The sequence below is a fragment of the Myotis brandtii genome, unplaced genomic scaffold (genome assembly GCF_000412655.1).
Source record: "Myotis brandtii unplaced genomic scaffold, ASM41265v1 scaffold469, whole genome shotgun sequence".
Taxonomy (NCBI): Eukaryota; Metazoa; Chordata; class Mammalia; order Chiroptera; family Vespertilionidae; genus Myotis; species Myotis brandtii.
The window spans coordinates 1,671,427-1,698,050 of NW_005367911.1; the positions used below are offsets into that span (position 1 = coordinate 1,671,427).

Below are 26,624 nucleotides of genomic sequence, written 5' to 3' on the forward strand. Positions count from 1 at the left end.
GCTCTATCCACTGAGCCAAACCGGTTAGGGCGGTTAATGTGACCTTTTAAAGCTCATAGGGTACGATTTTACTCCACTACGGGGCACCCCCTGCCCCTCCGTCCAGCCTGCTATGCTCTCGGCGCTGGGAGCAGCTCTCCAGCAGGAACACGTGGGCTGCCCTTTCCACAGAGCCGTCGACCCGCGGGCCCAGACAACCAAGCATCTGTGGGACCTATTGTCACAAGGCGGGCAGGGCCAACGTGAGGCCGGCCTCCCCCACAAAGAGGCTCTGGCTGGCCCGGCACTGGGCCCGGCAGCAACTGGAGGCTCACTCCTGCCACTGCCCCACTGGGCGCCTGGCAGGCGGCGTCTGCCCTGCAAAGGGGCTGCAGGGGGGGACCTGCCATGAGGCCCCTCTTCCCTCTGCCCACCTCCTCCTCCTCCTCCACCTCCATCTCAGCCTCCACCTCCTCCTACGCCTCCTCCCCAGCCTCCACCTCCGCCTCCACCTCCGCCTCCTCCCCAGAACTCTGCCGACCACCCAGGGCAGAACCTCTCCGTGGGCTCGGGACAGAGTGTGTCTGCTTTGCCTTCTGCTCTGTCCACGGAGCCTGTGGCTTCTCTCCTGAGAGACGTGCTCCGGGAGCTGGCATCCCACAGCCGAGCCACGGCACGCTGCGCAGAGAAAGCCTCTGCAGAGTCCAGCACAGCCCAGGACCCTGTCCGCAGGCCACAGCCACGCCCCCGCGCAGCACCAGTGCCGTGTGGATAGGGTGTGGTTGGGGCTGTTTGCCGGGCTTTGTGGAATGTGTGCCCCCGCGGGGTCTGGGCCACAGATGGGCCAAATCCGTGAGCAAGACCAACAGGAGGTGCTGGATGGGGGATGCACGGTCACTTTCTTTTCCATCTCATGTTCCCCTCTATCTGAGGCTCCGTTTCCTAGTTACACAGCAATCAGTCGATGTTCTCGGAACTCCAGTGTCTCCGGGATTCCCGGGGCCTCGGCGAGTCCTCGCCCACCCAGAGCAGAGAGAACCGCTGGCCCGAGAGAAACGTGGCAGCGTCTCCGGGACTCGCCAACGCCGCGCTGCCAGCAGTCCTTTCTCACGTGGCGGAGGGCGCTAAGCCCAAGGTCCCCCTGGAAGATTGAGGTCGTCCTGGGCACAGATGGACCCGGGGCCTCCCAGCCGGGCAGGGCGTGGACGTGGAGGAACCAAAAGGGCCCCAGCTGCTCTGAACTTCAAACCTCACTCGAGAAATCGGTCCTGGGAGCCTTAAACCCTTGAAGAAAGGGACAAAGCAACCCGGGCATTTCCAGGTTTCTGCAGTTCATTGTGCTACTTGGGGGAGGCGCTGGCAGGGCCGCACTCGGGCTCCCATGGGACCCGGGTACCGTTCCCTTCCAGGCCCTTCGTCCACACAGAATGTCCGAGTCCCCTTTCCCACTGTGTGGCCGTACAGGTGAACAGAGTACACGTTAAACCATTTTCTTCTACCGAAAAGGTCTTTGCTATTCTTTCTCTCGGTTTTAAAAGAAAATAAACATGTCAAGCGTTCCCAAAGTCTCCTGGCCCCTGCACTGCGCCTCCTGGGCCTGATGGAGTCGGAGATGCCGGCCCCGGCTTTAGGGGGGACAAAACCGCACCTCCATGGCCCCTGGCGACCAGTGGGCAGCCAGCAGCTGCTCACGGGAGAGGCGAGGTTGCTCTGCACCTTGACAAAAGGCTGCCCTCCGTCCGCATGGACTGGGACGCCTGTGCAGGTGCTACTGCCTGTCTGAAAATTTTCCTCCTTCTTACTCCGGCTTCGGCCAGCCCAAGGCGCCGGAGGCTGCCCGGAGGGCGTGTGCGTGTGCGTGTTCTTATCCAAGGAGCTGCCAAGGAGCCCGGGGGTGGAGCCGGGTGATGGAGAGAAGAATGCAGGGGCTGAAGGGCTGCAAGCAGCACCGCCTGGACCCCAGGATCTGTGCTGCTGGAACCGGGGTGCCAGGCTGGGTGGGCTGTCCTGGGGGGAGTGCATCCCAGCAGGTGGGGAGGGACGGGGTTTCCTAGAAGCTGGGACATTTTATCTGGGAAAACGGAGGATGTGGACAGGGACGCCTGTGCAGGTGCCACTGCCCGTCTGAAAACATTTCCCTTCTTCTTACTCCGGCTTCGGCCAGTCCAAGGCGCCGGAGGCTGCCCGGAGGGCATGTGCGTGTGCGTGTGCGTGTGCATGTGCATGTGCGTGTTCGTGTTCTTATCCAAGGAGCTGCCAAGGAGCTGGGGTGTGGACCTGGGTGATGGAGAGAAGGATGCAGGGGCTGAAGGGCTGCAAGCAGCACCGCCTGGACCCCAGGATCTGTGCTGCTGGAACCGGGGTGCCAGGCTGGGTGGGCTGTCCTGGGGGGAGTGCATCCCAGCAGGTGGGGAGGGACGGGGTTTCCTAGAAGCTGGGACATTTTATCTGGGAAAACGGAGGATGTGATCAGAAGACGGGAAGTGAGACTGGCGAGGGGTTGCTCGGGAAGAACTGGGGGTGCGTGGGACTGGGCACGGAGGGGTGGATCAGAGCAGAACTCCCTTCAGACCGTGGAAGAGTGGGGAGCAGTGTGTCGGCGTTCCATGGCACGTTTCTTCCTGCGTGGTCATTCCCTCTCGTTTCCCCTGGGAAAAGCTGGGAGCCCACCCCTCCCTGGCCTCAGCCCCCTGCGGAGGGTGGAGGGGCCGCGGCTGCCCCCGGAGCATCCTCAGAGCCCAACAGTGAAGGTGCAGGCTCATTACAGAGCCCAGCGTGGTGAGGTGGGGTGGCACTGCCTCGTCTCCCCACTGCTGCTCACAGTTCCTCAGGGCCGGCCGCCAGGGTGCAGGCGAAGCGACTCTGGCCTTGTCCAGCTCTGCATCCTCCCAGCTGTGATGTCATGGGGATAAGCACCCCGGGTGGGAGGGTGGGGCTCCCGAGAACAGGACGTGTTAGTGCCCTTCTCCTGAGCGAACCATGGGAACAGGCGGCCGGCACGCCGTGGCCAATCCTGGCAGCGAGGGTGCTCCCCCCAAGTGTGCACGGATTCCCGTGGGAAAACACAAGAGGGTGGCGTCCATGGAGACACACTGTCCTGCTACAATCAAGACGGATCTAACACCAAACACTACCCTACGAGGGACTGCTAGAGTCCACGGTGCTGTCCTGGCAGAAGTTCCTGGCGCCCTCAGCAAGCGTCCCCTGCACCGCGTCTCGCTCCTGCGGCCCCCACGCTGTCCCCTAAGCCTCTGCGGCCCGAGATGGCTAACAAGCTGATGCGATTCCGTCACCATCAGCACCGAGGTGGATCCAGGTGTAAACCCCGCTCTCGAGGGAGAAGCGTGTGCTTGGCTTCGGTGATGTAACTCGAGATGGCCGGGTTGTTTGTGCGTGTGCAGCCCGGCCTGTGAGCACTCGGCCTGTGAGCGCTCAGCCTGGCTGTGCGCACCACACACCACGTGGGCCCCATAAAAAGCAGCCCGCCTGGCCCTCTGCCCGGCCAGCTGACAGCACGGGACTCCAGGCCTCCTGACTGTGTGGGGCTGACCCGGAGTCCTGGGGCCTGCTTTCCTCTACTAACGCTGTGTTCCCTCGGCCAGTACCCACGCGGCTAATGATGAAGAACCTGCAGAAATACATTAGTCTCCAAGCAGACCCAGTCCTCCGGGCACGTGAGCGGGCACTGGCTTCCACCGCGGGTCCCGCTGCCAGGGAACACAGGCAGCACCCTGTCTGAATGAGTGAGAAGTCCCCGCGATGGATACCCTGCATGGCACTGCGCTCCGATGGCCACCCAGCCAAGTCCTGTGCCCAGGGGATGGCCTCCCGGATCTGCCCCAATAAGGAGCTAAGAGCGCTGGCGAGATGACACACTACCGCTGTCCTTTTAACGGAGGAAGCGCCCGGGGACCCGCCTCCTGGCAGAAGCTTCGTTGCCAGAAGTAGGAAGAGTGCCCTCGCCAGGGGTTCATTCCCTCCGCTCCAGCCTGGGGGCCCCGCCTCCTTCCTCCCGCCCTCAGGGCACGTGGACATCCACACTCCTTTCTGGGGGCCATGTGATTGCCCGTGAAGGGCTGGCTTCACACAGCCACCCCTCGGCCACCTGCCCCGCCTCATCACTTCAGCTCAGATGAGGATTCCTCCCGCCAGGTGGGGCCAGGGCAGAAGGGAGAGGCCGTTCTCTTCGGCAGACACGCCACCCGGACTCAGCGCCCCAGGCATGAACCGGCCCAGCGCCCTCTTCACCCAGACGTTAACCCAGACGGCGTGCGAAGACGCCACTGCGCTGCTGCCTGAACCAGCACGTGGAACTGCGGACGGCAGGCCCCGGCTGCTCCCAGCGGGGCTCCGGCGCTGTCTGGGGACACCTGGCAGAGGCAGGTGGCGGAGGAGGTCTCTCCTTCCGAGGTCTCTCACCACTCGAGCGCCTGTGACTTCCCGGCGGTAAACCCCAGCGCATCAAGGCCGTGTGGGTCTCCTACCTTAACAAGGCGGCGCTGGTGACATTGCCGGGGACCCTGCCGGGCCAGTACGCCAACGCCGGGACTCGGTGCCCTCCTTCCCAGGTGGTCTGCTTGGCTGGACTGCCCCCTGGAAAGGAGGGGGGGGGACAGTTGGTGCTTTGACAGGGGGCTCCGGTCTCTCCATCTCACAGCCGCCCTCTGGGACAACAGTCCCTCCTAAGGGGACCCGCCAGGAGCCTCTGAGAATCACAATAGTAACCAGCTATTTTTTTAAAAATAATATATATATTTTTAATCCTCACCCAAGGACATTTTCCCATTGATTTTTAGGGAGAGTGGAAGAGAGAGGGAAAGACAGAGAGAAACATTGATGTGAGAGAAACACATCAATGGGTTACTTCCTGCACGAGCTCTGACCAGGGCCCAGGCTGGGGAGGAGCCTGCAACTGAGGTACATGCCCTTGACCAGAATCAAACCCGGGACCCTTCAGTCCACAGGCTGACACTCTATCCACTGAGCCAAACTGGCCAGGGCATAACCAGCTATTTTTATGCAGGTGGTTAATATCTTTCAATGCGTGCTTTTATTTTACTGGACTCAACATGCGTAAGGAGTTGCCTCAGTCCCTCCCTATTGAGTCAGGTCACTTTATTTCCTTCACGACACCTTTCATGCTTCACGTCATCTGGTTACTGGCTTGCTTATCCTGTGAATCCACACCACGAGATTTCATGTCTCCTGGGCCCAAGACACAGTACTTAACGAATATCCATTAAAGTAAGTGCATTTGTCTTTCTGCTGATTATAATGTGATCGTTTAGGATGAAAAAAATACAATTGGCCCGGCCACAGCGCCTCAGTGATTGAACGTCGACCTATGAACCAGGAGGTCAAGGTTCGATTGCTGGTCAGGGCACATGCCCGGGTTGCGGGCTCGATCCCCAGTGGGGGGGCATGCAGGAGGCAGCCGATCAGTGATTCTCATCATTGATGTTTCTATTTCTCTCTCCCTCTCCCTTCCTCTCTGAAATCAATTAAAAAATGTATTTTAATAAATACAATTGTTTGAAAAGAGAGAAAAAGCAGAACATTCCCCAGCTATTTGAGCTGCCCAACGCCCAGCGACGGGTCTGGCACGGGTTTTACTGTTGTCTTTTGCTTTGCTTTGTTTTTCCTTGAATTCATGAGTTGTTCTGATGTCGTGGAGACGGCATTAGTAACAGCTCCGACCTCTTGCCTCCCAGGAGGAGGCAAGGACAATCCCTGTGCAATCTATGAATTTACACTTTGGAAATGAAAGGAATTCTTTTTGTATCCGCCAAGGTCAAAGTGACCACCAGTTTAATGATGACCGGCGGGCTGGAAGAGATGAGGTCATGTTTGATGGAAACATCCTGAATACATGTTGCCTGGAGCTAACCATGACCTCCCCACTCCCACACACACCCCACCCGCATCCTGGCTGAGCCAGGGATTCCACAACGTTCGCGTGTGGAAGGCCCTGCCAAAGCAGACGTGTGTGGCTCCCACGGACCGTGGTCAGGCAACGCCCCCGCCCGGCTGGCGTGAATGTGAGAGCGATGGCGACGGGAAGGCGGGGCAACAAGACCGAGCGTCTGCCCCGCTGCACTCACAGCGGACCGTTGAGGCCCAGGTCCTGGCCCGGCACGCCACGCCAGAGATGCTTGGCGTTCTTGAGCCTTTCTCATAACCCGCTTTCGAGCCCCCCAAGTGTTAAAGTGACCATCAAAACACAGAACATCTCCCCTCCTGTGGACTGTCCATGTTTAGGGGTGTGGGGCTCTCAAAACCAAGTGGCGTTGTGCAGGCTGAATGGGAAGCCCTCTGGCCTGGCCCAAAAGGTCTCAAACACAGTCTTCCCACGAGAGGCACATCTCCCACAAATACACACAGAGCCCACTCCCAATGACTGGTGCACACGGACAAGAGAGTCCAGAGCCACAGGAAGCATGGAACGCACTCCCACGCGGCTGCGGGTGCATGACCGACTGGTGCACACGGACGAGAGAGTCCACAGGAAGCATGGAACGCACTCCCACGCGGCTGCGGGTGCATGACATACACCCCAGCTTAAGGTCAAAGAGCAGGCAGGCGGGGAGTGTCCACGCGTGCACGTGCAGGGCTCTGCAGAGAATTCCACGCCCTCGAGGGGAATTTATGTGGAAGCCGGCGGGGCGGGCAGGTGGGTGGAACATGGAACCTGTTTATTTGCATGTCTATGGTGCACAAGTTTCGGACAGGTCTGCTTAGCCTTGGAGGCCAGATGCTAAGGAAGGCGAAGGCTTTAGTTCCCAGAAATAAGCCGACAGTGCAGACAGCCAACCAGAAGGCAGGATAGAGGGCTGTGCATGGCAGGTGAGGGCCCCCCCCCCCCGGGTCACCCAGGAGCTGGCCTCCGCCTCCGGGATGTTTCTAGGATGGTGCACCAGCCCCTAATTAACAAACCTGCTAATGGGCCTCCACCACTAGGGAGTCCGCTTGTTTGCCACAAGCTTCTGTGTTGCTGTTTTCAGGCAAGGGATGTCCCCAAGTTGTTTTTCAGAGGAGAATATTTCTGTTTGCCTTATTTCAGCAGCGGGCTGGAAGCTGGAGGGGCTGCAAGGAACTCAGTCAGTTATAAGGTGTGTATGTGCCAACCCAGTGCAGAGTCCACAGGCAAAGGCTCAGAACTACGAGGAAGCGAGAAGAGGGCTGGCGGGGCGCAGCCCCTCGGCGCATCCACTGGAGGGTCCACCCCGCTCTACGTCTGCTGCACCCTGGGTTCTGGCTTTAACCGAGAGACGCGGTTCAAAATCCCAGCCACGCCCAGAGACCTGCACTCGAAAGCAATCTCTCTGAAAAGCATCCAGGGTGTGCGTGAGCAATTATAAAAGTGTACATCCCACACGCCGTGGACACCCTCTTACTCTGAACCCCGGCATCCATGGCACTGGGGTGGACAGACTTAAAAAATCCAACTAGCGTTTTCCATGGGTCCCCAGGGCTGTGGAGTCTGATTATCAGAATAGCGTTGCTTGTTGTGATTTACCTGCACCAGCAGAGGTGAATCCCAGGAGAGCTGCCTCCGGTCCCCTCCCACCCTACTCTCCAGTGATACGTGCTCCTACTAATGGAACCTCATTTCCAGTTAAACAACAGTAACACTACCATCTCCTGTCTACGGAGCCCTGCCTGCGCACGGAGTTAAGCACCCCTGAGCGCAATGCGGAGAGCTTCCCTGCGTGAACTCATTTAATCCTTTTGATAACCTTGAGAGCCAGGTGCTTCCTATACCCATTTTTCAGATGAAGAAACTGAAGCTCAGAGAGGTTAAGCAATTTGCCCAAGGTCACACAGCTGGCAAATGCGAGAGCCAGGATTTGAGTCCAGGTCTAACTAGACAGCCAACACTCTCAGCCATTAAATCTTCTAGGACGGCGTACCCACTCATCCCTGAATGCGTAGTAGACTCACTAGGGGAGCATTAAAAAATACCCACACCGAGGACCCTTTCCCAGAAACCGTGATTTAATTGGCCCGGGATGCGCTCCTGGTGAAGAGCGTCCATTCCAGAAGTAGGAGGGCTGGGACACGATCAGAAAGTGGACACAATGCGCTTGAAAATTAAATGTAGCCTCGTGCGTTTAATCACAGGGTTTTATATTGCCCACACCTCTATACCTTTAAGACACAGGATCATGAATATGAACCTGTACGTTATAATAACAGGTAAGTCCGTAGATTAAATGTCTATGAACTTTCTGATTCCAAAAGCCACTTCTCGGCGTGGAGGAGCCCTCAGCCCCTGGCCGTGGCACGCACAGGAGAAGTGTTGGTCGCGTGTGGCTTTCTGTTGAGAAAAGCATGTCCCACGGTCGTGAGAACGCGTTGCAATGCGCTTGCGGTTAGTTATGACTCTAATTAAGGCAGAACCTCTTACTTAAAGCAATAACTATTTAGCCTCAGCAACCAAAGCATAAACAGAACCATGATTCATGGATTTGCTTCCTTGTTCTTCCCTGGCGACGGAAGTGACGTGCCTTCCCTCCTGCGTGGAGGCAGGGCCGGCCACCGGGCTGCCTCGGCCCACGCTTAGGAATAGCAGTCTCTCCGGAAGGGACACTGTGCCACGCCGCCCCGTGTCAGAAAGACAGCGCACGCCACTTCCCATAGAGGAGAACCCCGGGAGGCCCTAGCGGAGGGAGACCCTGGCTGACTAAGTCCAGGGGGGGCTCGGGTTCAGGTGACTCCGATGCCGGTGGTCTGAGGGCCAGCGTTTGAGGAATGTTAGCAAGGTGAGTGGGAGGCACCTTGGGCACCAGCAGACCTAAGGTCTGGCTCCAGGGCCACCCTGCTTGTTGGGTGGCCTGAGGCAGAACTCTGAACACCCCCGTCCGACTCCGTCTCCCCAGCCAGGAAGGGCAAACAGGATGGTATTTATCTCCTGGGGCTGGGCGGAAAGCTACGTAAGTGAATGTATATGAAATTCGAAGCAAGAACCTTTGGCATAGTGCCTGCCATGGAAGTGCCCCCAAAAATCGAAAAATTGCCCGGCCAGAGTGGCTCAGGGGTTGAGCGTTGACCTATGAACCACGATGTCATGGTTTGATTCCTGGTCAGGGCACATGCCCGGGCTGCGGCCTCAATCCCCAGTAGGGGTCCTGCAGGAGGCAGCCGATCCATGATTATCTCACATGATTGATGTTTCTTTCTCTTTCTCTCCCTTCCTCTCTGAAATCAATAAAAATATATTTAAAAAAATAACAAACAACTGAAAAATTACCTACAGATAAGAATGGCAGAAGTTGCTACCTGACGGCTCACGCGCTGAACCGAGCCCTCTGACGCGTGGTTTGGCAAGGATGGTTTTGTTTTATTCAAACTAATTTTGTATGTCTTTGGACAGGACCCAGTCTCCAGGGTCCTGAATCCCTGACCGGCCCACGCCGATGACACGGACACGTGTCCATTCGGATCCCCTGCCTGGCCCGCAAAGGCCTCTGAATCTGTGGCTTGGGCAGAGAACACGCCTGTGCTGAGGAGCGCACGTCCTGCAGCCTCTGAACAGCCGGCTTCCTTCCTAAATAGAAACACACGCGTGCCCTTGCCAAGGGTGCCGGAGCCGACGGGCTTTCCAGAACCAAAGGGCAGCCAGGCCTCCGTGGGGACCGAGGATGCTGGCTGGCCGGGTGGCCTGAAGTGTGACAATGGGGGCGTTTCAAGCCTGGTGGCCAAAGGCCTGGGGGACACACAATTCCACCTCCCTGTCCCCGACCAGGGCCAGCAGCCACCCCCTGTCCAGGGCACCCTCACCAAGCCCACCTCTGACCTTTCGCCACTCCTCCCCCTCCCAGGAAGGCCCCGATGCAGAGATGCAGAGCCCGAGTCCCAGTGGGAAAGGTTATGCAACCACCTGATAGCATCAGATTACAAACAACCAAGGTCTCTTCGAGGCTGAGGATGCCAAATTCAACAGAATGTTTCCCCATCACCCAGGGGGAGGAAGGAACAGTCCTGCTCTTCAAATAAAACAACAAAAAAGGGTTTCCAGACAGAGGAGCCGTCTGTCAGCGGACAAACAAGGCGCTGGCTCTGTCCCGGCGGGAACGGGTCTGCTGTGGGGAGAGGGGCAGCTGCTCTGGGCCAGGCCCGGGCCGGGGCGTGCGCTTGGGGTCAGCAGTGGGCAGGCACCTCACATCCCCTTTGTTTGGGAGAAGGCAGGGCCACTTGGGGTTGCCTCCTGCCCCCGCCCCCCTCCCCCCAGTTCGGTTTCTCCTCACCCCTGCAGGCACAAGCCAAGCCCAGGGGAGCACCCTCACTCCTGCACGGGGTGAAGCTGTGCCTCCAGGAGACACTGCCTCATCCCAGCAGCTGAGCAGGGCGGCGCGGCCAGGAAAGGGAAGGGAAGACAGGAGGGGGCCGGGGCCTGCGAGCAGGAGAAGGCCGCGTGTGGCCTGACGCCGCAGGCCGGCGACAGAGCGGGAAGAGCAGGGCTCTGGGTACCGTTGCAAAAACACTGTCTTCTCTTTCATCTGCTCTTGAGACCGGCCCCCTTACAGCAGGATGTGCAGGCATCCCACTGACGAGGAACAGGTGGTCTAGAGGGACCCCAGCTCCCCTCCTGACCTGAGCCCTGGCTACACCCTTCCACACAGGGCTCTGCCTGGCTTCCCAGAGCCCCCAGCAGCTTCCTGGGCAGGAGGAGGAGCAAGGCTGTGGAATAGCTGACAGAAGCTGGTTTGGGGAACGAAGATGACGACGTATTTAGCCCTAGGCCAAGTTGGCCTTCAGGATCTCCTGAGAAAAGAAGAAAATGGATCTGGCCCAGCCCCACCACGAATCCAGGGGCTGGGCCTGCCACTCAGATACCACATCAGGCCACCCAAAGCCCCCTCCCTCACAAATCCCTGGCTGTCTCCTACTCATTCTTTAAAACTAACCACTCAGGAAAGCCTTCCTGTCACCCGCCCAGTGGACGAGAGGTCCTTGAGCTTCCTGCTATCATGGCGTTCTTACCCTGCAGCAGAATGACCTGCTGATGTGTTCGCTCCCATTCTGTCCAATAGAAGTCTTTGCCATCATGCAAATGTTTTCTATTTGCACCATCCAATAGGGTAGCCGCCCACCACACGTGGCTTCTGAGCCCTTGAAGTGTGGCTAAAGTGAGCAAGGAACTGAATTCGAATTCAATAGTCATGTGTGGCTACTGCCACAGATTTCTGGGCCCCGACCCCAGAGTTCCTGATTCAGCAGGTCTGGGCGGGGGGCCTAGAACCTTCATTGCTAACAAGTCCTCAGATGGCGCTAATGCCACTGGTCCCAAGACCACGCCTCAGCAACATCTGGTTGACATCTGGAAGTTCAAGACGTGGATGACTCTAGAATCAAGATGGTCTGGATGTGGATATTCTAGGTTGGTGGTTCTCCAAGTGGGGTCCCAGGTGTTTCTTGGAAATGTAGCATCTCCATCACCATCCCAGACCCACCGAGTCAGAACTTCACCATCCCTTCAAGCCAGGGCCTTTGATGACCTCTGTCCCCAGCACTGAGTTCTGGGCCCACAGTAGGTGCTCAACTAAAGGAAGGCAAAGAGCGAAGTAGGTTGCCCAGCTAGTAAATGTGTTTCTCCTAAGGCAGTGGTCGGCAAACCGTGGCTCGCGAGCCACATGCGGCTCTTTGGCCCCTTGAGTGTGGCTCTTCCACAAAATACCACGTGCGGGCGCGCACGTACAGTGCGATTGAAACTTCGTGGCCCATGCGCAGAAGTCGGTTTTCGGAAAGGAGATAGACGAAACAAGTATACAAGACGAGTGTGGATGGGAGAGTTGGAAGGGGTTGACCTCAGCGAACGTACCTCAATCAGATTGAGGACGTTTTTAGCAAAGGCCAGCTTAGGAGTACCCTAATTAAGTTAATAACAATGTACCTACCTATATAGTTTAAGTTTAAAAAATTTGGCTCTCAAAAGAAATTTCAATCGTTGTACTGTTGATATTTGGCTCTGTTGACTAATGAGTTTGCCGACCACTGACCTAAGGCAAGGTGCTTCCCTCGGAGAATGGGCCCCTGTCCACACCCGCAGCTGGAATCCCTCTTTCAAAACTGCCTCCCGGGCGGGGGGAGGGGGGAGAGACAAGATGAGGCAGGTCCACAGGCAGGAGACCAGAGGTCAGCTCTGGGGGAACAGAGAGCTCCCCACAGAGGAGCCACTCACCAACAGACCCTTTCCCCCCTCATCCTTGGTTTCTATGCCTTCTGGATTTTCACCCTGGACAGTTCTGATTCCAGACTCTCCCAGGCTTTCCAACTGAGCGTGGGAGGTGGCAGCTGGCCTGCGGGTGTCCCAGGTACAGAGAGCAGGCCCCGTAACCCGCTACTGCAAACAGCCCCTCCCGCTCACACCTGCTGCTGTTCCGGGTGTCAGACGTGTCGCCACCCACGTCCAGTCCTGGCACCTTTTCCTGGACCAGCTCTCCAGGAACCAGAAGTAGGTTACCGTGTTCTTGAACTGGAGAGAACCAAAGAGATCAACAGAGGGAGAAACCCCAACCCTGAATGATAAACTGTCTGCTCACTGCACGGGAGAGGGGAGGTGGCGCCCGTGCCCTGACGCCTAACCCCACTCTCCTGACAGGAGACGTGGCCACAGTCCCGGCAGCGGCTCCCTCGTAAAGTTTTCCAGGATCCGAGCCAAGGAACACCAGGTTAAAGTTGACAGAGAAGAAGGAGTGATCGGCACGTCCCTCTCGCCCCCGGCCACGAGGGGCACAAAGGTTACAGTCTTGGGGACGACAAATATGCTGCCTGACGAATATGGGAGGGACTTTGTGTCCTTTGACCTGGACACTGGGGGCCACAGCTCAGGATCGAGCTGGACGGCAGGAAAACCCAGGCACAGGGGTAACCCTGCCACGCCCACCTCCAAACCCCTTAGGTACAAGCACCTTCTAAAAACTTACTTTAACTTTTTCGTTGTGGGGGAGAAAATCGCACTTCAATCCTCCAGAGATAATTACCGCGAATCATTGGTTACCTTTTCTTGCCTCTTTTAACAATTTTCCCAAGAATACCTATGCTTATTTTCATATAATTACCCCTTACCTATTGTTTGTGTGTGTGTGTGTTTTATTAATCCTCACATGAGGACATTTCCCCATTGATTTTTAGAGAGAGTGGAATGGAAGGGGAACTACATAGAGAGAGAAACAACGATGTGAGAGACATCGATTGGGTTGCCTCCTGCGCGTGCCGGGACCGGGGCCAGGGATGGAGCCTGCAACCAAGGGACAAGCCCTTGACTGGAATTGATCCTGGGACCGTTCAGTCCGAGGGCTGACGCTCTATCCACTGAGCCAAACCGGCCGGGGCCTTTACATGTTGTTTTGCAACCTGCTTTTTCACTGAAAAGTACTGCAGGCCAATGCTTCCAGGTCAATGATATGCAGCATTTCACACTCCTCTACCGATAGCTACCTGGGCTAAGTCCAAGAAGCATCGTTGTATGTGCATCATTGTGCACTTGGTTATTTATCTCTCCAGAACAAGTTCTTCAAGGAGACACGGAAGCATCAGCAGGCTCACGCCTTTTTCAGGGTCTGGCCCACACTACCAAACTGTCAGCAGATGGACACTGAGCTGAGAGCGGAAGGATGTTTAAACAGAGAAGGGCAGCGTGGTGCAATGGGGAGATCACCAGCTTTCACTGTGTGATGGTGGGCAGGTGACTTGGCCTCTCTGAGCCTCTCTCTCTCTCCATCTGTAAATGGAAATGAACCTGCCTTTCATGGTTGTAAGCTTTAGAGACAATGGGTACAGAAACCTTCAGGGAGCGGTGCACTACATATCTCTTGAATGAATGAAATGAATTAATGGTTGGGTGGATGGAGGGATGACTTTTTTAAAAGGAGAGAAAGAAGGGAAAGAGAATGAGGAAGGGGCTGGCTCGTGGGAGAGGGTGGTCCCCTGAGGGAGTCCCAGGAGGAGAGCAGAGACCAGGATGCTCCGGGCTGAACAGAGGCTCTCTCTGCCCCATCAGGTTCTCTTCTGGGACCTGGTGGCTGGTGAGGACCTTGTCCCTGGTTCACAATGATGCCCCGAGGCCCGGAGATAGAATCCCATGTCCCACCCACAGTGGGACCCACCAGCCCCAGCTGAGCCCCTACCTCGAGGAACTTGCCATGATCCGGTGAAGGGACCCACGCTGCCTGCCAGCTCACATTTCTGAGCCCATGGGCCGTTGTCTCCTAAAAACCAAAAGGAGAAACATGGAAAGGTCAACAAACCAGTGGTCACTTTGGCTGAGTCTCTCTCTCTAGCCCTACATCCCTGGGCACAGCAGGGGACTGCATAGAAGAGGGACTTGTAAAATCAACTAGGACCCTGCCCTTGAAGAGCTGCTGGGCTTTCAAAGAGCAGGGTTCCTCCTCTGGCATCTTGAGGCGCCTGCCTTACGGACTTGGGCCTTTTATAGCTTTAGCAATCTCATTACCAATGCCATCAGCCCAGCCACGACTGACTGAGCACCTATGATGCGCCCGGGGCTTCACATACATGATCTCATACCCTCCAACATGCTACAGACTAGACCCCATGGTTAGCTTCTTCACTTTGCAGATGAAGAAACAGAGGTGTGTAGAGATCAACCTTCTCAGCAGTAGCGTACGGGTTCGAATCCAGGTGTCTACGTGACCCAGCGGCAGCGCTCTGACCCCCTGCCTCCTCCGACAGGGACCTGAGACCCACAGGGCTGGGTGGGGCCTCTGAATGGCCGGCCAGTTCAGCTCCACTCCGCCAGAGGACGGGACCTAGCGAGCTGGAGGCCAGTAGCAACTGGAGTCCCTGGGACCGGGAAGATGGTGAAGAGGGAGTCTAGAACAGTCTGAGCACTACACAGGTTCGCAACATCCAAGTTATTCATTAATTGAGCGCAACGCCCAGAGGGCCCTGATCAAGACTTAAGGGGCCAGGGGGGACCTGCTCTCTGTGCAAACCTGCCCGGGGGCTCGGCTTTGGAGGCCCCAAATGGACAGGTGCTCAGCATTCAACCACCCATCACCAGTGGGGCCTCAAGTTCAGAGGGAGCCCCCTGCCCGGCGGAAGACGATCACTTGACCAGACTCAGCCTTCAGGGCGCAGGTGCAGGCGCAGGCAGCCGTCAGCGCCCAGCGAGGCAGGCTGGGTGTTGCTACCTCACCTGTAAACCAGAGGAACGTATTTCCCTTTGCCGTGCGGTCAGCTCCGTCTTTGATCTGGCCCACCAGGCCGTCCATCTCCCGGAGGCCCGCAGCGTACGGCGCGCGGCCCTGTGGGTCTGCCGACAGCTGGGTCCTGGTTAGGGGCACGTGCATGTGGGCCAGGCCCACGTAGAGCAGGAAAGGTCTCCCGCTGGCGCTGGAACACAGAGCCAAGCGGTCACTCTCCAGAAATCTTGTCCTCTGTCTCTCCCGAGCCTCAGAGCAAAGCCCCAGAACACCTCCTCCCCACGTGCTCAGGGAGTGCATGTCCGTCTAGAACAGCGGTTCTCAACCTTCCTAACGCTGCGACCCTTTAATACAGTTCCTCATGTTGTGGTGACCCCCAATTTCATTGTTACAAATTGAACATAATTAAAGCATAGTGATTAATCACAAAAACAATATGTAATTATATATGTGTTTTCCGATGGTCTTAGGCGACCCCTGTGAAAGGGTCGTTCGACCCCCAAAGGGGTCTCGACCCACAGGTTGAGAACCACTGGTCTAGAACCTTCCTAGGATATGTGGAGATCATCTGATCAGCCAGTTAAAACCTGAGAGCAGCTCTGGCCGGTCTGGCTCACTGGTTAGAGCGTCAGCCCTCAGACCAAAGGGTCTGGGTTTGATTCCCAGTCAAGGGCATGTACCTGGGTTGCAGGCCCAATCTCCAGCAAGGAATATGCAGGAGACAGCCGATCAATGATTCTCTCTCATCATTGATGTTTCCATCTCTCACGGATCATTGTGCAGGCTGTTCCCTGCTTGGGAATGTCTTGCTGAGAGAGTGAATGGGAGCTTAACTCCCGCTCACCGTCCCCTGGCCCAGCAGGCCCTGGGGCCCAGGTCAGCACCCACCCGAGGGGGCGCCTTTTCCTAATTTGCAGGGAGATGCCGCACTGCAGTGGCCTGCCGGATACAGCTGGCTGGAATGTCAGGAATCCTGCAAGCCAGTTTTAAACATGACGGACATTTAACAGGAAGTCCAACCAGCTTACAATGAGATTATATTAAAAACAAAGGTAATACGTGCTCGTGATGTGTCACGTCCTAATCATTCTGCCGCATTTTACTGTTGTCTGTGCTCTGAGGTTTACGTCCACTGCATCTGTGTGATGGCAATACCACGGAACGGAGTGCTGCTCTCCTCCCTTCCCAACTCCACACCCAGGGACATGGCGCTGGGAGCTGAACCCAGCCCGGGAGACAGTCTTTATAAAGAGAGACGGGGGCATGTGCTACAAATGAGGCCTTTTTCCTCTGAGTGCCAGGTATTACACATGTAGCAGCTCATCACGACATATGGGCTGGGGGGAACGGGGGTCCCCATCGCCCACTCTTTGTCTCCGCCCTCATCACTATCCTCCACACGCCCAGCCGTCATCAACGTCCTACTAGCATCCCCGGCCAGAGGCTGAAAGGGGAGTGCAGTGATGACAGACATTACACGTGTGGATGGATGAAAAGCCCAGGCCTTTGGAGACCCGCATCCAAATTTCAAGAACTTTTAGTTCATGGCTGTCTGGCCCTGGGCGATTGACTTAACCTCCACGGTCGCCTTTTTATTAATAACTATAAATAATACAAGCTGGCAGTAGTGAGGACACGTGGTACCCAGAATGCACCTCTTCCCCTGTATCTTGATGCCACTTGAGAATCCATGAAGATGGCATCTTGCAAAAACCACACAAATTGGCTCCCTGGGGCCCTGAGCCCCGTGAGGCTCCTGTGCTGAGCAGAAAATAACGGAGCGTAGCTGGTGCTGGGGGGAGGGGGGGGAGCTGATCACAAGACAGTAGGATTCTGTTTTTGTTTATCCATAAGCACCGGCACAGAATGAGGCTAGGAGGACACGCCCCGCCTCTCTCCAGGGGTTATCTCTGTGACAGGGCATTCAGGGTGATTTTTCTGTTTGCTCACCTCTGTTTTCAGAAACTCCTAAAGGGAACCTATTATTTGTGTGGCCAAAGGAGTGGAGCGGCAAGCAGGGAAGAGAAAAACAAGATGCTAGAGGGGACATTTCAGGGGAGAAAGGACGGGATGGGCGTGGAGATGCACTGAAGATGAGGGCCCGGAGAAAATCCTGACCTGAAATTATAAACGGCAGGCAAGGGGCACCTACCTCTCAGGAAAGGTCCCGGCAGGCACCTGGCCGGGGAGAGCCAGGCAAGGAGGTGAGGCGGGGCTTCCCAGCTGGCAGGACGGCACTGGCTTTTGGGGATGGCCCCATGGGGTTGAGCAGACAGGGGTCCCTCCGGAATGGGCTGCTGCAATAGCCCCCCCCCCCACATTTCCCCATCCCCCTCTGGGCCTCCGTGTTACAGACAAGCTTCCGGAACCCGGACTGGATCTGTCGGTTCCGTCTGGAAACCCACGGGGCTACTGCAGCCTGCCGGGCGTCCAAGCAGGATGGAGGGTGTTAGGTGGGGGCTGGGTGAGGGCAAGATGAGGAGGGGCAGCCCCAGAGGGGGAGACAGGCCAGTAAGGAGAGCCCCTCAGGGGGGGGCAGGGCAAGTGGAAGAGGGACTCAAGATCTTGATGCGGGTCCTGGGCTCCAGGGCGTGGGCACCTCTAGGATCTACTGCCAAATGGTGAACACCCCGGAAACTGAACCTCCCCTCTGACTCCAGATACCCCTCGCTACTCCTCATACCTGTGCCCCACACCCTGATCCTTGTCAGGCCCTCGCCCCCTCATGAGCTTCAGTGCCCGACCCAGGCCCTGCAGGAGCAGAGGCCTGGCCAGCAGGGACGCGGGAGCCCACACCATCTGCTTTCTCCCTTGTGGTCCATTCAGAGCTTCGCCTGCTGCTTTCAAAAACCCAAGTCAAGGATTAGCTTTCAGCGTCGCTGCTAGAGGAAGGGTCTATATTCAAGTAAGGATCCAAGTCAAACATTCGAAGACGTCCTTGGGCTGCCCCTTGCCGAGGAGAGCAGGACCCCGCACTCTGGGGACCCTGGTAGTTCTGACAAACAAGTCCCGGTGGGGGCAGGGGTCGCAGGGGGAGGAGAGGGGCGGGGTGGGCAGGAGGAGCAAGGAGCACAGACCTGGGGGCCTTTTCTGCTGATTCTGAAAATCACAGAGGAATTGGAAAGTCACATCCTAAAGAAATCCGCATGCCTGAGGGTTACTTTCTGTCTGTTAAAAGCCAATGGGATTCGTGTGACTTTTCACTCAATAACCGGTGAGTAAGTGAGCAAACGCTTCACCTTTTTCATGAGATAAGTACAGTGTTCATTGATTGGTTTGTCCTTTAACTGATTCATGAACTGGTGAATGGACAGTATCGCACTCTTGCCCGGCCGGTGTGGCTCAGTGGTTGAGCGTCGACCTATGAGCCAGGAGGTCACAGTTTGATTCCCAGTCAGGGCACATGCCCGGGTTGTGGGCTCGATCCCCAGTGTGGGGCATGCAGGAGGCAGCCAATCAATGATTCTCTCTCATCATTGATGTTTCTATCTCTCTCTGTCCCTCTCCCTTCCTCTCTGAAATCAATAAAAACATATTTTTTTTAAAAAACGAGTATCACACGTTCTTCAAAGCACGCAGTAAACCGTTCCTAGACCCAGCCGGCTGCCAGCCCTGCCTGAGGAAGCTGTGATGCTGGCAGTGGAGCTTGCCCTCACCGGGAACAGGGGAGCCCAGGAGCTCGGGGAGCAACCTGAGGAACGTCCACCCCAGGCCTGGACAGTCCAAGGAGGACTGCTTTCCAGTTTGTTTCCGGGAGATGGGTGTGCACCCCCCTTGGCCGGACAGGGGAGCTCGCCATGGCTTTGTAGAGCTGAGGGAGGCCAGGGGGCATGGTGGCCGGGAGCCGGGGGTCGGGGGTCGGAGGCACTCGGGGCCAGAGGACTCCTCACCTGGCACGCTGGATGAACTGGGTGGCTTTCTCGGCGTACCTGTGCGCCAGGCCGCTCAGGTTCACGGGCTGCTCCACGATGCGCAGGTTCTCATACAGAGGAAGGGCCACGTCCGTGTAGCAGTCCCTGTCGGGGCTCCTGGGTGCAAACCGCAGACGGAGAGCATTCAGTCCCATGACCTAAGTGGCCCTCAGGTGGAGCCAGGTGCTTTCACACAGCGACGCACCCAACCACGAAACCCTTAATGGCCTGGCGCCGGGAGGTCTTTCCAGCCGGCCATCTCCTCCAAGTGTACAACCACCACCACGCCTTCTTCCATTCCCTTTGGAGAGAAAGACTTGTGAGCTAGAAACTTTATGAGTCCCATGTTGCTGGGAGAGAAACTGAGGTCTAAACAGGCTGCATTACTCAAGCGGAGCCCCACAGCCCATCAGTAGCCCAGCCCTGGCTTCTCCCACTGTCCCCCCTAAATGATGACTTGTCCGTGGGGTGCAACAACTTCATGAGGCACAACATCTGACAACAGAACGACAGATGGCCGGGGACGATGGTAAAATTTCAAACCATGTTTAGAGAGAATTTGGAGACACTTCAGCCATTGGGAAAAAATGGAGGTCAAGCCAATAGCCCCTCCAGGAAAAAACAAACGCAGCCCTTGGTCTTACTGACCTGCAGACGCCTCCGCAGTGTGGCCGAGGGAAGACTGGGCCAGGCATCGCCCTACTGGGCACCACAATGCTCATCTCAACGTCTGTCTCAAGTTTTTCAGCTTTTTATGATCTCGTTGCAACTCCATCATTTATACTCCCCCCCCCCCCGGCCCCCAGCTAGTCCTTTTTTCTATTTGATTTGTTAATTTTTAATTATTTTATTATTTTTATTGAATTTATATTGGTTAATAAAGTGATATAGGTTCCAGGTGTACAATCGCATAACACATCATCTGTCTATGGTACTGTGTGCTCATCACCCCAAGTGAAGTCTCCTTCCCTCACCATTTATCTGCCCTTTACCCTCTTCTACCTCCCCCCCCCCCCCCCGCCCCCATTTGATTTAACATGGATTTAAAAGGAACGGGCTGACAGATGTCACATGGCCACCGGTGATCCCCAGATAAGAAGGGCGGGGACATGCTCTATGGCCTCACTTCTCACACTGCAGTGTGCACATGGATCACCTGGCATCTTGTGAAACGCAGGCCTCGGGGTGGGGTCTGAACTTCTGCGTTTCTAGTAGGTGCCCAAGTGATGCCCACGCTGTTGGTCCAGAGACCACCCTTTGAGGAGCAAGGATCTAGAGGACACGGGCTCTGGACTGACTGAGTCTCCATCCCCACCTCCTATAGCTCCAGGGTGGCCTGGGCCCAGGTGCAGCCCAGACAAACCCGGGCCTCGCACAGCGGATTGCAGGTAAGTACACAGAGCGCCTAGATTGTCACAGCTTCTCAGTAAGCGGCCATTATTACACAAACGATTGTGCTGTTAATGAGCCAGCGAGATTGCTTTCCCCAAGCAGCTGAAATACCTGCGACCTTATAACCTCCGTGCACAGTCTGAACAAGCGGAGCACGTGGTGTTGTTGCTTTATTACCTGCATAAAGTGTATCACCTAGTTCTTTTTTGTTAATCCTCACCCCAGGATATTTTTCCATTGATTTTCAGAGAGAGTGGAAGGGAGGGGGAGAGGCAGAGAGAGAGAAACATCAATGCGAGAGACACACATCAACTGGTTGCTTCCCGCACACGCCCAGACCAGGGCTGGAGATCGAGCCTGCAACCGAGGTACGTGCCCTTGACCAGAATCCAACCCAGGACCCTTCAGTCCGCGGGTCGATGCCCTATCCACTGAGCCAAACCGGCTAGGGCAGTGATGGCGAACCTTTTGAGTTCGGCGTGTCAGCATTTTGAAAAACCCTAACTTAACTCTGGTGCCATGTCACATATAGAAATTTTTTGATATTTGCAACCATAGTAAAACAAAAACTTATATTTTTAATATTTATCTTATATATTTAAATGCCATTTAACAAAGAAAAATCAACAAAAAAAATGAGTTCGCGTGTCATAGGTTCGCCATCACTGGGCTAGGGCTTTATCGCCTTTTTCTGACCGTTAATGTATTGCAGGCTCATTACTGAATTTTGGGAAACGCAATGAGGAAGAAAAAAACAACAAAACCCTTAGTCCCACAACCAGAGTGAATGGCCCATTGTTGGCATGTTTCCTGTGGCATCTCCTGATGGGCTATAAAGGCATAAACACGGAGGCAGTTATGATCCCACTGTTGGTGATTGCTTCCTCCTTTCTTCACTTACATCGTGAGCATTTCCCCAGTTCACTGACTATGTGTGTAAATTAGGGCCCCGTGGAGTTCCAATGTCAGATGCAGGCTTATCTGCAGCTGGGTGGGGGTGGGGGAGTGGGGGGAGCTTGTAAGGAGCCCTGTGCACTTCCTCTCTGGGCCAGGTCGTGGCCCAGGAGCAAAGCCAGCAGGCAGAGAAGGAGGGAACCCTACCTGTGAGACCGTGGCGGTGCCGGGCTCTGCCCAGCAGAGCTAAACAGTCCAAGGAACCCGGCAAATTCCCATAAGGAAATTCTGTGAAATTCTGTTGGCCTCACCTTTGCTAAAAGTTTTCTTGCTCTTTTTCGCTGTCTTTTTGTTTTCTTTTGTTGTTAATCCTCACCTAAGTGTATTTTTCCCCTTGCTTTTCAGAGAGAGTGGAAGGAAGGGAAGGAGGGGCAGAGAGAGAGAAACACTGATGTGAGAGAGACAGACACATCAACTGGTTGCCTCCCACAGGCACCCCGACCGAGGACAGGGAGCGAACCCACAACCCAGGTACGTGCCCTTGAATGCGACCCTTTCGTGCATGGACCGACGCTCTAACCACTGACCACATCGGCCAGGGCACTGTTTTGCTGTCTTAACTGTCCCCTGTCAGCCCCTCTGACTTGCTCCTGATGGACCACACCCCCAGGACTTGTGGCTCTGGATCCCACAGCCAATTACCTTGATGGTCCCTCGCCCCGGGGGCATGCCGGGCAAGGAGGGAGGTTGTAGCCGGGGCTATCTGTGCAGCCCATATCGTGGCTGTATGGGATTCCGAAGTAGTAATCAAACCCTGGAAGAGAAGCAACTGGTTAGCACCCCCACTCAGCTTCGGTTCCAGGAGCCTACGTCCTTACACCAGGACAAAAATGTAATCTTCCCTGATTTAATACCGCAGTGCTATGGAGGATGTAATTAAAAGAGGATTTGATGAATATCCCTTTGTAGTCTGCAAAGAAAACACTGCTGGGTTCTGGATGGAAGGCAGATCTGGGATACAGCCTGTGATTAGTTAACCCAGAGTGGGAGGAAGTGGAGAGAATGATTAAGCCCCGACCATCCCCCGTACAGTTACTGACACATTGGGGAAGTATTTGCTGAAAATCTACTACATGCATGACACGGGTAAGGGACAAAAGAATAAATTCTGCCCTCAAAATACTTCCCATCTGAAGAGAATGTAAGATACAGAGATTAAGCTGTAGGAGATGGAGAATCCATAAGACAATAAGAGCGATTAGGTCAGGGGTGGGGACCCCCTTTTCTGCCAAGGGCCATTTGGATATTTATGACATCATTCAAGGGCCATACAAAATTATCAACTAAAAAAATCAGCCTGCTGTATTTGGTCAGACACATATATTTGTGGTTAATCCTCACCTAAGGACATTTTTCCCCTTGATTTTCAAAGAGAGTGGAAGGGAGGGAAGGAGGAGCCCAGAGAGAGAAACATGGATGTGAAAGAGAACATTAAGTCACTCCTAATGCCTTGTCAGGGCCAGACCAATGCCTTTGCGGGCCTAACATGGAGCACGGGCCACATGTTCCCCACCCCTGGGTTAGAGGAAGGCGTTACCCCCAGGTGCTGGGCGTGGGTGGGTGGGGGCAGAAATCTCAAAGTGCTTCTAGGAAGAGCGGGCATTTCAGCTAAACCTCAGAAGGCTGGCGGGCCTGGGTCTGGGGTACCGAGGTGGGGAAGGGCGGGGGTGGGGGGGTGAGGATGTGAGTTAAATTGAGGCATGAATATCCGTGTGGACCTTTTTTTCTGAGATCCTTCCTCATCCTGTCTCTTCTCCAACCCCAGCTTTAGTGTGAAGTTTCCCATGGGATTTCTCTACTTCTCCCCCAAATCCCACCGGGCCGGGGTCCCTGCTTTGGTGACCCTAGATGGGTCTGGACCTCACGTCAGCCATGTCCCCAGAGATGCAAGGAACCAGGTCAGGGAGAAGAGTGGGGCTCGCGATGAGGAGCCAGGGGGCAGACAGGAACCGAGGAGAGGGGACAGGGAGGAGGATGTGAGATCGAGGGGAGCCCAGGCACCCCAAATGCACCCAAGGGATACTGTGAACGAAGATATCCTAACTCAGGAGCAGGATGGCTTAAAGGTTATTCCAGTCCCTTTACACAGAGGTCCTTATTTCCTGTTTCCCAGGTATCAAAGCCCCCAAAGAGTTCTTACCACGGAAGTTGGGGTGATAAGAGCTGTGATGCCCAAGGTGCCATTTGCCTGCAGGAAAACGAGAAAGAGACTTTCAGAGGCATCTCATGGGGGCCCCAGCCCCTCGGGGAGCTGATCACACTCTCAGTTCTCCATCAGCGTTGCCCTTTACTGGGTTCCGGCTGGAAGGCCAGATTTGTGGCCTGCAAAGTGATGAGGCTGCAAACACAGTGCCAAAGCCAAGCCCTGCTCTGTGGGACCCAGAGGGAGTCCGCAGGGAGACAGAAAGCGAGCAAGGGTGACTCAGCACCTCCACAGGAGAACGCACAGTGAAAGGGGAAGACGAGCCGTTCCTGGGAGCCCAGCGAAGCCAGCAGGCCGTGGTCCCAGTGCCCACAGCAACCCCCCATAGCCAGCTGCACCCGCCACCCTGCCCTCCTGGGCTGGGGCTCTGCCAAGGGTGCAGGTGCATGCCACACAGTCTCAGAGACGCCTGGGTCTCGCCTGGTTGCATCATCTTTTCTGGCCAACGCCACAGCCTGTAGGCAGGGGTTCTCAACCTTCTGGCCCTTTAAATACAGTTCCTCATGTTGTGACCCAACCATAAAATTATTTTTGTTGCTACTTCCTAACTGTAATGTTGCTACCGTTATGAATCGTCATGTAAATATCTGATATGCAGGATGGTCTTAGGCGACCCCTGTGAAAGGGTCGTTCGACCTCCAAAGGGGTCGCGACCCACAGGTTGAGAACCGCTGCTGTAGAGCATGAGCAGGAAACGGCCTCCCCGCTGCGGTTCAAGTGCACAGACACCTACCAGCTGCCAACGACGAAACTCCTCGCTTTGTCGATGCCTAAGGTCTGGGGTGGGTGGGGGGAGGGGAGACTGGTGATGCAAGCCGAGTGCTCGGATAATGCTGGACCTCTCTGACCTGCTCATTCTGCTCTGAGTAAAGAGCCCGGGGAAATCACTCACAGGCAAAGGGGCCGGGAATGAACGTGGTTCAAAGATCTGAACAGTGAACCCTCACTGCGGCCCGTTTGCCAGCACCCGTCCCTCCTACTTCACGCCTGGGGGCAGGAGGCAGGATTCCCACAGGACCCAGCTCTTGGAGAGTCGGAATAAGAAGCACCGGCAGCCTGAGGAGGATGCGGACGGCTGGGTTGCCTCGGCCCCGGGAGGAAAGACTAGCAATGAAGCAAAGCACGAGAACAAGTTGGACCAGACACACCTGTCTCATCTCCCCGCTCCGGGCCAGGCAGCGCTGAACAAGTCTCCACACCTGCCTGAAACTCAGCTTCCTCCCTGGACAGTGGGGCAAACCATACCCAGGGCACGACCATACCTGGAGCAAATAAACACTTAGCCCAGTGCCTGGCACAAAGTAAAGACTAAGTGAGAGGTGCTTCGTTAGGAAGGAGAGCAAGCTGGTGGTCAGTGTGGCAGACGCTGCTGTTTGCCTGCCCTACACCCATGCCCCCACTCATCCCGCTCACAGACTGTGGTTTGGGGAACCTGGGGTTGGGAACCTGTGCCACCCATTATAATCCTGACCCCCCATTTCCCAGACTTCCTTGCAATGCAGAGTGGCCATGTGACCCAGCTCCGGCCAATAAGGTGCAAGTGCACTTCTGGGGCTGAAGAAAGATAAAAGGGAACAAGTGGGCTGGCACTGCCTCCCTCCCTTTTTCCTTCCTTGAAGCCAAATGATGGCGAATGCTCTGAGGTTGCTCTACTGCAACCAAGAGGCAACATGCAGGAGGACAAATGCCAACAGAGTAAGGACAGCAGAGCAGAAATGGTTTCTCTGAGTGGCTGAGCCAATAGAAGCAATTGCTTACCCCTATGCTTATTAGAATGAGAGGTAAATAGCTCAGATTCCCTTTAGCCCACTGTTAGGTCTTCACAATTACTTACAGCTGAAAGCATTCCTAGCTTATACAGCAAGAAATCAACAAAGAAGCAGACAGGAGCAGAGGAGGCGGCGGCGTGTTAGGGCTACACAGAGGCGAAGCAGCCAGCCCAGTGCAGTGGAACCTCCATTCTCAAACTTAATTCGTTCGGGAAGGCTGCTCGAAAACCGAATCACGTTTTCCCCATTAGAAATAATGTAACTGAATTAACCAGTTCCAGACCCCCAAATGATCCTCTGCTTTAATCTTTCTCACATACAGTACATGCCTAATGTTTATTCTATAAATAAGCACTTTGAAAACAAAAAGGACATGAAATGCACATGAAAATAAATGAAAAGTCAACAAAACGGAAATGAAATGTATAGTAAAAAATGAAAATGTATAGTAATAAGCAGCAACGAAAGCAAAAAAACACACAAATATTCACAGCACAGTTTGCTGAGGTGTTAACAACATGAGGTTTAGTGGTAAGCTGACTCATACTCCTGCATTCTCTCCTTTGTCACCTGAGAGACACGCGACTGATCATAAGGTATCAGCATGAAAGGGTTGTTGGGTTGAGAAGCGAATTGTTCGAGATAGGAGACATTCGAGAACCCAGGTTTGACTGTAAATGCACTGGGAGATGGGGTTGGACTGTGGGGCACCGATGTTACCGATCATCCCGGTGACGTAGCCAGCCTGCTTCAGCACCTCGGCCAAGGTGGTCTCGTTGAGCGGAAGGCCCCCCACAGAGGTGACTGCAAAGTTGTGTGTGACTCCGTTGCGCAGGCCCAGCCGGCCGGTGAGCAGGGCGGCCCGGGAGGGTGAACAGGTGGAAGCAGCTGCGTGGAAATCCACAAACCTGCACGGAAAGGAAAGTCATCGAGATCTCTCCAACCACAGAAAGCCAGGCCAAGAGAAAAGTCAACTCCCACTCTGTTCTGGGGATTCCAGTGCTGGGAAAAAGCTCACCCAGTAGAACAAGTAAAGAAAAGGAAGCCCAGAGAGGTAAGGTGACGAATCCAAGGTCACACAAGTCATTCCAATCGATACAATCCAACATATTTAGAGGATCCTCTTTATCCAAAGACTAGAGGCCCGGTGCATGAATTTGTGCAAAGGTCGGGTCTGGCCACCTGCCCCCCCCCCATCAGGGTGGGGGCAGCGATCAGGGGTGGGGCTGGCTGATGGGAGGGGCCTCAG

At 55.4% G+C, this 26,624-nt stretch overlaps 1 protein-coding gene across 8 annotated transcripts in view; it reads right to left on the reverse strand.

Annotated features, from left to right (window-relative positions):
* Window positions 1-26,624, reverse strand: part of ARSG (arylsulfatase G) — a 118,555-nt gene that overhangs the window by 32,076 nt on the left and 59,855 nt on the right. For 6 of the 8 annotated variants that reach the window (XM_014547257.1, XM_005875770.2, XM_005875771.2 and 3 more), the window contains 7 exons: window positions 26,096-26,283; window positions 23,544-23,591; window positions 22,046-22,157; window positions 19,037-19,174; window positions 15,140-15,336; window positions 14,109-14,189; window positions 4,464-4,572 (listed from right to left, as the gene is read on the reverse strand). In XM_014547257.1, coding sequence (XP_014402743.1) covers window positions 4,464-4,572; window positions 14,109-14,189; window positions 15,140-15,336; window positions 19,037-19,174; window positions 22,046-22,157; window positions 23,544-23,591; window positions 26,096-26,283 — 873 coding nt within the window. Of the gene's footprint in view, window positions 1-4,463; window positions 4,573-12,348; window positions 12,455-14,108; window positions 14,190-15,139; window positions 15,337-19,036; window positions 19,175-22,045; window positions 22,158-23,543; window positions 23,592-26,095; window positions 26,284-26,624 lie in introns of all 8 variants that reach the window. The other 2 variants (XM_014547256.1, XM_014547258.1) reach the window with 1 other exon arrangement.